Source organism: Salvelinus namaycush, chromosome 21 (genome assembly GCF_016432855.1).
Source record: "Salvelinus namaycush isolate Seneca chromosome 21, SaNama_1.0, whole genome shotgun sequence".
NCBI lineage: Eukaryota > Metazoa > Chordata > Actinopteri > Salmoniformes > Salmonidae > Salvelinus > Salvelinus namaycush.
Genome location: NC_052327.1, coordinates 15699375 through 15713047, shown reverse-complemented (window position 1 = coordinate 15713047; position 13673 = coordinate 15699375). Strand labels below are relative to the sequence as shown.

At 41.7% G+C, this 13673-nt stretch overlaps 1 protein-coding gene across 2 annotated transcripts in view; it reads right to left on the bottom strand.

Moving 5' to 3' along the window:
- LOC120066625 (metabotropic glutamate receptor 8-like) overlaps positions 1-13673 on the bottom strand; it is a 230704-nt gene that overhangs the window by 25107 nt on the left and 191924 nt on the right. For both annotated transcript variants that reach the window (XM_039018051.1, XM_039018052.1), the window contains exon 6: positions 6682-6882. In XM_039018051.1, coding sequence (XP_038873979.1) covers positions 6682-6882 — 201 coding nt within the window. The remainder of the gene's footprint in view (positions 1-6681; positions 6883-13673) is intronic.

The window sequence follows — 13673 nt, the reverse complement described above, 5'->3', positions numbered from 1 at the left end:
TCTGATTCGTGCAGTCACGAGGGTACGGCAGATATACTCTCCTTACAAAACTCTTCCGGATAACACTGTATGAAAACAATATTTTTTGTTTGGTGGAAGGAGCGCTACAGCCACATTGTCAATAAAAATGATGGAAGAGTGTTATTGTACAGTAGGTCATGTAGACACTAGTAACTCTCTGACTCTGGGGACACGTCCACATTTCATGTACCTCAATGGAGGTGAATGTCCACACATATTTCATTTAATCTATTGGCAGTGCAAACAATCATTGCACTGCCAACATTCAATATACAATATATACAAAATAATGGGGGGAAAAAGTGTTTTCAAGTGTTCCCAAAATAATGGAAACACTTGAGAAAATGAGGGATACAAAGTATATTGAAAGTAGGTGCTTCCACACAGGTGTGGTTCCTGAGTAAATTAAGCAATTAAAATCCCATCATGCTTAGGGTCTTGTATAAAAATGCTGGGCAGGCCATTATTTTGGCTGCCATGGCTATGCCCCCATAGGATGACAATGCCCCCATCCACATGGCATGTCTGGTCACTGAATGGTTTGATGAGCATGAAAATGATGTAAACCATATGCCATGGTCACCTCATTCACCAAATCTCAACCCAACTGAACACTTCTGGGACGTTCTGGAGCGGCACCTGAGACAGCTTTTCCATCTACAAAAAAATGAATTATTAAATTTCTTGTGGAAAAATGGTGTTGCATCCCTCCGATAGAGTTTCAGACACTTGTAGAATCTATGCCAAGGTGCATTGAAGTTGTTTCTAGCTCGTGGGGGCCCAATGCCATATTAAGACACTTTATGTTGGTGTTTCCTTAATTTTGGCAGATACCTGTATATTATCAGCTACAATTTCCCTGTTAAAGTGCCAACAGTGTCATGTATCTAATGCCAGCCCTGCTGTCAGCAAATAAGGTGAGAGTAGTCATTGCCAAGAGGCTTAATGTTCTATTAATTCACAGATTGTGATTTAATAGATCCCAGACTGAAGCAACATTCTTTAGGACACTGACAGGCAGCATGAGGCATGAGAAAAAACAGTGGGAGATTTCTAGCTTATTGAATGAATTGATTATTGCCTTGGTTGCCACTATTGATTATGCCTTGGTTACACAGAGGGCTCAGGGGTGGGAGAGGAAATGTGTTGTTCATTCTGCAACATGCTCCATAGGGTTAGCAATTTGTTTGTTTGTTCGTTTTTCCAAAGGAAAGCATGAATAATGTGATAAAGCAAAATGCACCAAAACTGCAAATTGACTTCTATCACCCTTTAGTTCAAATTCATTTAAACTAATGCAATAAATTACCCTGATGGCTATTCTGTTTTTATTTTCTCTAGTAGTCATGTTCAAAACAAGGAAAAAAAGCCATTATATTCCGTTTGTTTTATAATAGTACATGTTAGCATTAGAAACAAATTGTCTTGTATGCTCATTCTCTATTAGCCTCTCAATGCTAATCTAAAAAATAAGCGTATGCAAAAGGAAAGTTGTTGGGTTAGCAAATAGTCAAAGTCACTGTCAAAGTGTTGCTTGGAAGTCTGATTTGGTACATTTCAAACTCTGATTATGGGTAACCCTCATGCTCTGCTCACAGAAAACCAGTGGGGAAAAAACCTCTGACGCTCATATGTGATGTGTGTGTGTGTGTGTGTTCATATGGCACTCATATAGGCTAAATTAAGCATGGAATACACAGGCAGGAACAGATAGACAGATACAGACTATAAAATACCCAAAGGCTTCCTCCTGGAATATTTTCTGTATTTCATACACTTAGGCACCCCTGCAGGCTCAATCAAGAGTAGCACACACAAACACACGCACTGTATTCCCACATCCCTTTCCCCTCTTCTCTTGAATTTATCAATCTGCATTATTTATTAAAAGATTCTCCGGCAAAACATTCATCCTACACGTAGAATTGAAAATGCAAGCAAACATCACTTTTTCCTCTTTTTGTTTCCCTACTTCTCATTTAATTTAATGATCAAGGCACACACAAAAGATAGTGTTTCATCCTTCAACGCAGCAGTAACGTGGGTTTGACTGAACACAGACTTGCAATTTCAGCCCTGCGGTCATATTCATTGCTAATTCAATGTTTTTTCCCCTAAAATAACACAGTACAGTTCCACATTCATCAAGCTTGGCAGAGATATGAATCCCTTCAAGGTTTGAAGATTGTTAAAAAATCTACTGAAGCTTTACTAGTTCTGCATGTTTGCCATGAAAAGCTAGTGAGCATGCCTATTTTCCCACCCCATATCGTTCCCTAGCCCATTGCCTGAGAAGAAGATAACAGAATTATTCAAATCTGCCTTTCCCACTCAGGTAGGGAGCTGGAAGGAGAGCCACTTGGAGATATATAGAAACTTTCCCGACTGAGTTATTACAATTTTGAGGCAGATCAAGGCAAAGCGTGCCTAACAGGATACAACACAGTCTGGTCTTAGTTTAAGGACTGAGAAATATTCCCAAATTGGAGGTAGGGCCTTTGTGCTGAAAGGATGGGCCACATTCTTGAAAAAAAATGTTAAGTCTTTCTACCTTTGTATGTGTGTCTACAGTAAAATACAGACAGTTGGCTAGGGTTGAATAGTGCACATAGATTAAATAACTGACTCATTCAGCACTAGGAGTATAAAGAAATCCATTTCAAAACCTTAGCTTCCACAGAGTCAGAGCATGGGGAGATATGCAAAGTGTGTATTATTTCTTTCTACCTTTATCTAAGCAAGTCCATCTCACCACACGCTTGGATATCAACCTTGAAAATCTATGTAGAGATGAAGGTGTACCGGCTTTATCTAGCCTCTCATCAAACCCATTTAATAGGTACTTTGGTGTAGAATTACGAAAGTACTGGGCCAACATTAAATGAATCACACTGTTATCTCACACCACTGAACAGGGGCTGTCTTCAGCTCTGCATGTGTTCCAAGCTGGAGAGATAAGAGGGACATATAGACGACTGTATCTGAATTGTACCTGTGAATCAACAATCTAGCACACGTGACAAAAACGCAATAGCAGGAGAAAGCCATTCCTACCTGCCCAATAGTTACTGTATAATCCAGTAACTATGTAGTATTAAGTAATGGCAACAGAGTGTGTTCTTAGCTTACAAACAATAAGTACCTTGTAAATAATACAATGTTTCCATAGAGGAGTCGAATAATGGAACACCCAATATTGTCCATGGTAGGGATTGAAATAAAATACATTAAAATACAACAATTGATAATGAGATAAACTACAGGGGCCTCCCGAGTGGCACAGCGGTCTAAGGCATGACTCGACCTTCGCCTCCCAAGCCCATTGGGGAGTTGCAGTGATGAGACGAAGATTGAAATTGGGAAGAAAAATAACAAAATAAATAAATAAACTACAACTACACTATACCATTCAAGATACGGAATGTTGTATCTTGTCACCAAATTATATTTTGAAAGAGGAAGCAAAGTACTTTCAGCGTTTGTTTTTGTTTCAGTGTAACGATGTGCGCTGAGAGTCGGGAAGCAAGTTCATGGAGTGAGAGGTTTTAATAAATAAATGGAACATAATACAAAACAAGAAACTCGAACAACAAACAGATATGAAACTGAAACAGAAACAATGACGCCTGGGGAAGGAACCAAAGGGAGTGACATATATAGGGAAGGTAATCAAGGAGGTGATGGAGTCCAAGTAAGTCTAATGACGCGCAGGTGCATGTAATGATGGTGACAGGTGTGCGCCATAACGAGCATTCTGGTGACCTAGAGGCCGGAGAGGGAGAACACGTGACATTACCCCCGCCCCGATATGCGGCTCCAGCCGCAGGACACCGACCAAAATGACGATCCCAGGGGATCAGGAGCAGACCGGTCACCTCTGCTGAGGCACGGGAAACCTGTCAGTCCGGCTGAGACGCAGGAGCATGGTGACCTAGAGCGCCGGAAAGAGAGCATACGTGATGGTACCCCCTCCCCGGCGCGTTCGGCTCCAGCCGCAGGACGCCAATCAAAGGGACGATCCCGGGGATCCGGAGCGTACCGGTTGCTTCCACTGAGGTGCAGAAACCTGACGAACCGGCTGAGGCGTGAGAGCCTGATGAGCCGGCTGAGACCTCCCTAGCCTCAGTCGAGGCACGGGAACCTGTTCACCAGCTGAGGCAAGGGAGCCTGTCGAGCCCGCTGAGGCATGGCAGCCTGTCGATCCCGCTGAGGCATGGCAGCCTGTCGATCCCGCTGAGGCATGGAAACCCGTCGAGCCCGCTGAGGGAGGGGAACTCGACAAACCAGCTGAGGCCTCCCAGGTAGCTCCGGTTCGGACACCCAGACCCGAAATCACCTCCAACACAAAGAAATGTAAAACACCTCCTGATGCTTCCCTTTGGTGAGGCGTTATCCTGTAACGATGTACGCTGAAGCAAGTTCAGGGAGTGAGTGTTTTAATAAATAACCGGAACACAATACAAAACAAGAAACTCAAACAGCAAACAGACATGAAACAGAAATAATGACGCCTGGGGAAGAAACCAAAGGGAGTGACATATATAGTGCAGGTAGTCAAGGAGGTGATGGAGTCCAGGTGAATCTGATGCCAAGCAGGTGCGCGTAACGATGGTGACGGGTGTTCGCCATAACGAGCAGCCTGGTGACCTAGAGGCCGGAGAGGGAGCACACGTGACATTCAGTCTCCTCCATCTCCACTAACCAAAGTTAAGTGTAAGGATTTTTCAAATCAAATCAAAGTTTGTCACGTGTGCCGAATACAACAGGTGTAGACCTTACAGTGAAATGCTTACTTACAGGCTCTAACCAATAGTGCAATTTCCCCCCAAAAAAGGTATTAGGTGAACAATAGGTAAGTAAAGAAATAAAAACAACAGTAAAAAGACAGTGAAAATAACAGTAGCGAGGCTATATACAGTAGCAGGGCTATAACAGTAGCGAGTGTAACGATAGTCTTCTCAACTTTTCAACAAGAACGAAAACAATAAACTGAACAAAATAAACGAAGACGCAACAGTCCCAAAATAGTGAACACTAAACATAGGAACACACGAACAGGAACAATCACCCACAAACCACAATACAAAAACAGGCTACCTAAATATGGTTCCCAATCAGAGACAATGACTAACACCTGCCTCTGATTGAGAACCATATCAGGCCAAACGACAAACCCAACATAGAAACACAAAACATAGATAACCCACCCAACTCACGCCCTGACCATACTAAAACAAAGAAAATACAAAAGAACTATGGTCAGAACGTGACAGCGAGGCTATATACAGGCACCGGTTAGTCGTGCTGATTGAGGTAGTATGTACATGTAGATATGGTTAAAGTGACTATGCATTTATGATAAACAGAGAGTAGCAGTAGCGTAAAAGAGGGGTTGGCGGATGGTGGGTGGCAGGACACAATGCCGATAGCCCGGTTAGCCAATGTGCGGGGGTACTGGTTGGTCGGTCTAATTGAGGTAGTATGTCCATGAATGTATAGTTAAAGTGACTATGCATATATGATAAACAGAGAGTAGCAGCACCGTTTTTTTCTTTTAATAATGTCAAATGAACAGCTGTACAGAAAGACTCATGTGAAGTGCAAATTACAGAGGATTAACCTCTTGATGCAATTGAAGCATTTATGTCTGGGAAAACTCCAGGGCTGGATGGCATAACAGTGGAGGTATACCAAACCTTTTTGATGTACTCAGAGGACCGTTATTAGCATGTTATAACCACTCCTATAAAATGGTAGATTATCAGATACTCAACAAGAAGGTCTGATTTCATTATTACTGAAGCAGGACCCACGTGGTGAATATAAAGCTTCAGTCCATAAAAAAAAATTGGGGGCCCCTTACACTTCAGTGTTGTGATGCAAAAATTCTAGCAAAATGCATAGCGCATAGAATTAAAGAGGTATTGTCAGATATTATTCATCCTAATCAGACAGGATTTTTAAATGGACAATGCATTGGAGATACTATAAGTGCTGGAAACAATATAACACTATGAAAAATCTGGGAAACCATGTCTGACATTGAAAAGGTTTTTGATCAAGTATGACTGGAATTTATATATACAGTGCATTCGGAAAGTATCATTACATGGCAGCCTGATTCTAAAATGGATTTTTTTTAAAACATCCCTCATCAATCTACACCCAAGATGAGAAAGTAAAGGAGCAAACGCATTAGTCAGTAATAGAAGATACTGTATGGAGAGTAAGGAGTGAGGAAGAGGAGGATGAAAGGGGTAGAAAAAGATGAACTGATCGGAAGGTGGGTTAAAAAAAGAGTGACGGACAGAAAAAGAGAGGAAAGGGGGAGTTAGGTGGAGGGTGAAGAGAGAAGAACAGAGAAGGAAAGTGTATGTTATTACAGAAATTAAGAGGTCAAGGCTAAGAAATAAATTCATGAGTGGGTGCTTAAGGAAGAGGAATTGCAGTCATATCGAAGAAGCGGCTATGGAGGTACTGCATAACAACGAAGAAGTGGAAACAAAGGAGGACAATAATGGAAATGTGGAGAGAGTTACAAATGTGGAGAGAATTATAAAGTGTTTAAAAAGTTGAAAAACTGAAATTAAATAGTTGAACAAGTGTATGACATACAAATGGCTGGGGAGGTATTATGATGATGTTGAAAAGAGTCCTTACCATTGAAGTTTACTGCCCGGATGAAGGTCAGTAGTTCCTTGCCATCAATGTTGTGCATGCGTGGGCACAGGCCTGTGTTCCCTGAGCAGAGCTCACGGTGCATGCGGTGTAGGGCGTGGGCCATGGCATAAACCGCGTCCATCACAAACTGTACCTTCCCCTCCTGTTCATAGGTTGAGTCACGACCCACCTTCTCCAGTCCTGGACAAGAGGAGAAAAACACCAACATAAATTCCACTGTCATGTTGTTGACTGTCAATTCCCAAGTATTCGCACATGTACACCTAGTAGGTGTAAATTGAAGAGTAAGGCAATCAATACTTAAGACTCTCATGTTCGTGATCTACTCAATATGAATATCCCTGATTTTTCACAAAGTCCTTGTGTAAACGATTACATCTCACAATGGAAAACAACATCTCACAACACATACAGTACATCTGACCACGGCCATAAAACCAACCTCCATAATTTGTTCTAATTGGAACAATCGTATAAATAATTAAAATATGTGTTTTGTACACAATAAGAAAATGAAATACATTTAAATATTGCTCCAGCATTGATCAAAGTTCAGAATGCTTAAATTCTTGACCTGACTGAGTTCTAATAGCACCTGCCTCTTTGCCAATGAGTGGAATCATGAACAGTGATTTGCTATGTTCGCTTGCGTCCTCCGGATTTGCCGCACAAATTTGCCTTTTAGCAGCACATTCACCACTCTCTCGAATGGTTAACTCCGCCCTCTAGCGGCACAGGCTGGTGGCCTGAGATGTGAAACAAACTAAACCAAACTCGTAGTCAGCTCACAAGAGAAAAAGGCAAAACTAGACACGCTGCTGACAGTGTGGTTGCGAGATGCAGGACAAAAAGCAATTTTAACAATGTCCCGCGACACCTGCCGTGTACACAGACATTCCACAAACAAACAAAAAGCGACTGGAGAACTGGTAGTCGCTTATACAGTTGAAGTCTGAAGTATACATACACCTCAGCCAAATACATTTAAACTCAGTTTCACAATTCCTGACATTTAATCCTAGTAAAAATTCCCTGTCTTAGGTCAGTTAGGATCACCACTTTATTTTAAGAATGTCAGAATAATAGTAGAGAGAATGTTTATTTCAGCTTTTATTTCTTTCATCACATTCCCAGTGGGTCAGAAGTTTACATACACTCAATTAGTATTTGGTTGCATTGCCTTTAAATTGTTGGGTCAACTTGGGTCAAACGTTTCGGGTAGCCTTCCACAAGCTTCCCACAATACGTTGGGTGAATTTTGGCCCATTCCTCTTGCCAGAGCTGGTGTAACTGAGTCAGGTTTGTAGGCCTCCTTGCTCGTACATGCTTTTTCAGTTCTGCCCACAAATTTTCTATGGGATTGAGGTCAGGGCTTTGTGATGGCCACTCCAATACCTTGACTTTGTTGTCCTTAAGCCATTTTGCCACAACTTTGGAAGTATGCTTGGGGTCATTGTCCATTTGGAAGACCCATTTGCGACCAAGCTTTAACTTCCTGACTGATGTCTTGAGATGTTGCTTCAATATATCCACATTATTTTCCTCCTCATAATGCCATCTATTTTGTGAAGTGCACCAGTCCTTCCTGCAGCAAAGCACCCCCACAACATGATGCTGCCATCCCCGTGCTTCATGGTTGGGATGGTGTTCTTCGGCTTGCAAGCCTCCCCCTTTTTCCTCGAAACATAACGATGGTCATTATGACCAAACAGTTCTATTTTTGTTTGATCAGACCAGAGGACATTTCTCCAAAAAGTACGATCTTTGTCCCCATGTGCAGTTGCAAACCGTAGTCTGGCTTTTTTTATGGCGGTTTTGAAGCAGTGGCTTCTTCCTAGCTGAGCAGCCTATCAGGTTATGTCGATATAGGACTCGTTTTACTGTGGATATAGATACTTTTGTACCTGTTTCCTCCAGCATCTTCACAAGGTCCTTTGCTGTTGTTCTGGGATTGATTTGCAATTCTCGCACGTTCATCTCTAGGAGACAGAACGCGTCTCCTTCCTGAGCGGTATGACGGCTGCGTGGTCCCATGGTGTTTATACTTGCGTACTATTGTTTGTACAGATGAACGTGGTACCTTCAGGCATTTGGAAATTGCTCCCAAGGATGAACTAGACTTATGGGAGTGTACAATTTTTTTTCTGAGGTCTTTGCTGATTTCTTTTGATTTTCCCATGATGTCAAGCAGAGGCACTGATTTTGACGGTCGGCCTTGAAATAAATCCACAGGTACACATCCAAATAACTCAAATGATGTCAATTAGCCTATCAGAAGCTTCTAAAGCCATGACATAATTTTCTGGAATTTTCCAAGCTGTTTAAAGGCAAAGTCAACTTAGAATATATAAACTATATCTGGCCATGTGTTTTAGGTAATTGTCCTGCTGAAAGGTGAATTTGTCTCCCAGTGTCTGTTGGAAAGCAGGTTGAAGTTTTCCTCTAGGATTTTGCCTGTGCTTAGCAATATTCCATTTCTTTTTACCCCCCCCCCCCCAAAAAAAAAAAAACTCTTTAGTCCTTACCGATGACAAGCATGCACCTAACATGATGCAGCCACTTCCATGTTTGAAAATATTAAGAGTGGTACTCAGTTATCTGTTGTGTTGGATTTACCCCAAACATCACGCTTTGCTTTTTTTTTTCTGTATTACTTTAGTGCCTTTTTGCAAACAGGATCCATGTTTTTGGAATATGTTTATTCTGTACAGGCTTCCTTTTTACTCTGTAATTTCTGTTAGTATTGTGAAGTACCTACAATGTTGTTGGGTAATTATCACAGCCACAGCCATTATCACATTGTCACTGCCATTAAACTCTGTTTTAAAATCCCTATTAGCCCCATGGTAAAATCCCTGAGTGGTTTCCTTCCTCTCCGGCAACAGAGTTATCAAGGGCACCTGTATCTTTGTAGTGGCTTGTAACGTAGATGCTGGAAGTCAAGAAGCAGGTGGTAAGTTTAATATAACAACGACCATGGACCTACACAAGTAGCATCCAGGCATGAACAAACAGAAACAATACTGCCTGGGGAAGGAACCTAAGGGAGTGCCAGATAAAGGGGAGGTAATGAGTGAGGTAATGGAGAACAGGTGTGCGTGATGATGAAGCGCATGTGTGCATAATGATGAAAGCCAGGTTCGCATAATGATGATTCCCAGGACCGGTGGTTAGGTAAACCGGTGAAGTCGAATGCTGGAGAGGAGGAGCGGGAGTAGATGTGACATGACTGAGTGTATTGATACACCATCCAAAGTGTAATTAATAACTGCACCATGCTCCAATGGATATTCAATGTCTGCTTTTTTTTTGTTACCCATCTACCAATAGGTGCCCTTTGCGAACCGTTGGAAAACCTCCCTGGTCTTTGAATCTGTGCTCTATATTCACTGCTCGACTGACGGACCTTGAAGATCATGTTATGTGTGAGGTACAGAGATGGGGTAGTCATTTTAAATCATGTTAAACACTATTAATGCACACATACAAATCCACAGTCCATACAAATTATTATGGGACTTGTTAAGTACGTTTTTACTGCTGAACTTAAGTTAAATACTTATTGACTCATTGCAGATTTTCATTTTTAATTTGTAAACATTTCTAAAAACATAATTCCACAACTTTTCAATTTAATCCATATTAAATTCAGGCTGTAACAATAAAATGTGGAAAAAGTTGAGGAGTGTGAATACTTTCTTAAGGCACTGTACATGAATCTACACAAAAAATGGCCTGGGACATTGACTTATAAGACACATTTTTGTGTAAAAAAAAGGGTATAATTAATAACAATAATTACCACTGAGAGTGTTAAATCAACACTGATAGACACTGGAAAAGTGTTAAATTAACACACTACTTAGCGTAAAGCCTTATTCAAATATTACTGTATCTTCCCTATAGGCCTACATAAAAATTAAATCCCAATGCAAACAAAATAGTTAAAACAAATTCATACGTTTTTGTTTATGTTGTTCGTCTTATTCATTACCCACCTTTTTTACCACTACATCAATAATATTAATACAGAATTGTATCTAATATTCTAATAATTAATGTGAATGTGATATGATCATCTATGTGCTCCATTGATGTCTGTTTGTGCGGAGCTTGATTAGAAATGCCTAGGAATACAAATGTGAATGCTATGTAATTTGAGAAAAGAGTTTGTTTATGCAATTCATCATTACAACTGACTGAACAGTTGCTGATGCTACGTGTCAGTGTGAATAATTTCTCATATTTCCCTCCTTTCAGGGGTATAACATTACAATTGTATAGCTAATAGGCTATAGCCAAGCTGATTATTGCTGGGCTCATTTTTGCTTGTTTTTGCTGTTCTTCAAAAAGCATTTAAGTTTTTTTTAAATATATAGAAATGCATACTTTCTTATTCATAACTGGTTTGGTGTGCTATAACTTATTTTTTATAGGAATCAGTATGCACATACTGTACTTGCACTGGCCAAGTTTGCTAATCATTAGTTTGCCTTGAGGATATTACTTCAGAACACCTAAATAATTTGTACTAATCTACAAGTATGAGGAATTCAAGGCATTTGCAAATTACACTGGAAAATGAAAAAAGCCTGCATTATATAAGATGGGTCTCTCATCAAAAACCAATGAAAGATGATTTCTCATTACTCAAGAGGGGTTAACTTACTTGCGTCCTCTGATAATAGAGTGAGGTATCTCACTGTGGGATATACCCATTTCTGGGGCAGATTACTAAACACTCCAATCACACAACGTCTGTTGTAGACAGACAGGAAGTGTGGCGACTAGTGGGGGACCCCACTCTATAAAAGTTGCCACCATCCCGCCCTCTGACTTGTTCTCAAGCATATCCTTCTTCCTTGCGCTCTTGCGAACAGGGAAATGCGATGATATACCTAACTATTATCAGAGAACCGGGGTTGCGCTAGTAACCTTAAGATCTCTTTCAAATATTTGTTTTGGTATATCACTATGGGATATAGCCCACTCCCGTATCACCGATATGCTCTCTGAAGCCAGGAAGTCCTGACAGACTTTTCCCTCGAGCTGAGGACTGACTGTATGCGCCAAGCAGATGGAGTGATGTCCATTTTGTAAAAACCTCAAACGTATGAGGGGTAGCAAACGTACCGCATAACAAATCTCTTGCACAGAGATGCCTAAAAGGAACAATCTTTTTTTCATCAGTCCACTGTTGGTACAGTCCCAAATGTGTGTGAATGTGGCACCTTTGTCTGTGAAAATTGTAAGCTCATCTTTTTACACAGCACATTCCCAGTCTACAGAACCCCTCTAGAAATTGTTGGCTGTGTTACATGAAAGATAGAAAGGGGAACAGGACCTGGTTTGTTTGTGTGGCAGCTGAATGCTATGGCAAATGATTTTGCATCATAGATGAACAAACATGTTTAGGTTATGGCACTCCAGTGAGTGTGACTCATTGCAGAAATAGGCACTAGCAAAGGGACTCAGATGTAGCTCAGACGTTCAGTAGTAATTTTACCTCTCTTGCATGTTTTCCTTTCCTGCATGTTCCTTCTCCCTTGCAGGTTTTCCCTTTCTTATCAAAGACATCCTGCGTGCCAGCCTCCTTTTATGTTTAATTCCTCACTCTAATGTTATTGGGGATGTTAAGGACTTGTATATTGTAAGGACTGTAAAAAAAAAAGAAATGCTTTTGGAAATGTTCCCGTTCCCGACTCTTTGTGTAATAGACCATATGTCAAGCCTGCTCTCGCTCCCCCTCTCTTGCGCTCGAGGGCGCCAGGCGGCCCATCATTACGCACACCTGCCACCATCGTTACGCGCACCAGCGCTTCTTTGGACTCACCTGGACTCCATTTCTTTGTTGATTGTCCCTCCTATATCTGTCTGTTCCTCGATTTGATCCCCGTGTCACCATTGATGTCGTTATGTTTTCCCATGTCCAGACGCTGTCCTTGTTTGTTTCTTGTCTGTTATCCATTAAATGTTCACTCCCTGTACTTGCTTCGCGTCTCCCAACGTCTGTCCTTACAGAATGCTGACACCACAATTTGAAGCATCAGGGAGGTTTTTGTTGGTGACGTCGGGTCCGGTTACCGCTGCCGGGGGAACCAGGAATGCCTCAGCTGGCTTGTCGGGCTTCCACGACCTTAGCTGGCTTGAGAGGTTTCCTTGCCTCGGTTGGCTCAGCAGCCTCCCATCCCACGTCATGCCTCAGCCAGCTCGTCGGGCTCCCACGCCTCAGCCGGCTCATCAAGCTCCCATCCCACGTCATGCCTCAGCCAGCTCGTCGGGCTCCCATGCCTCAGCTGGCTCATCAGGTTCCCATACCACGTCATGCCTCAGCCAGCTCGTCGGGCTCCCACAACTCGTCGGCGCTCGAGTGCACCAGGCGGCCCATCATTATGCACACTTGTCACTATCGTTACGCGCACCAGCGCTTCTTTGGACTCACCTGGACTCCATTACTTTGTTGATTGCTCCTCCTATATCTGTTTGTTCCTTGGTTTGATCCCCGTGTCAGCATTGATATCGTTATGTTTTCCCTTGTCCAGATGCTGTCGTTATTTGTTTCTTGTCTGTTATCCATTAAATGTTCACTCCCTGTACTTGCTTCTCGTCTCCCAGTGTCTGTACTTACACTATATGCTAGTTGAATGGAGAAATTGTAGTTGTAAAAGCTAATAATTGTTATATGCCTTATTTGTTTCATATTTTGTCATTTCAGTTTGATTGGAATGTTGTATATGGTTATGATGGCGATTTAACTGTCTTAATTTTCAGGTTTGAATGAGACAATGTATTCCCCTAAAATTATTATGTCCACTTAGGAAGCAACACTGATTGACAATAAATTTCACATGCTGTTGTGCAAATGGAATAGACAAAAGGTGGAAATTATAGGCAATTAGCAAGACACCCCCAATAAAGGAGTGGTTCTGCAGGTGGTGACCACAGACCACTTCTCAGTTCCTATGCTTCCT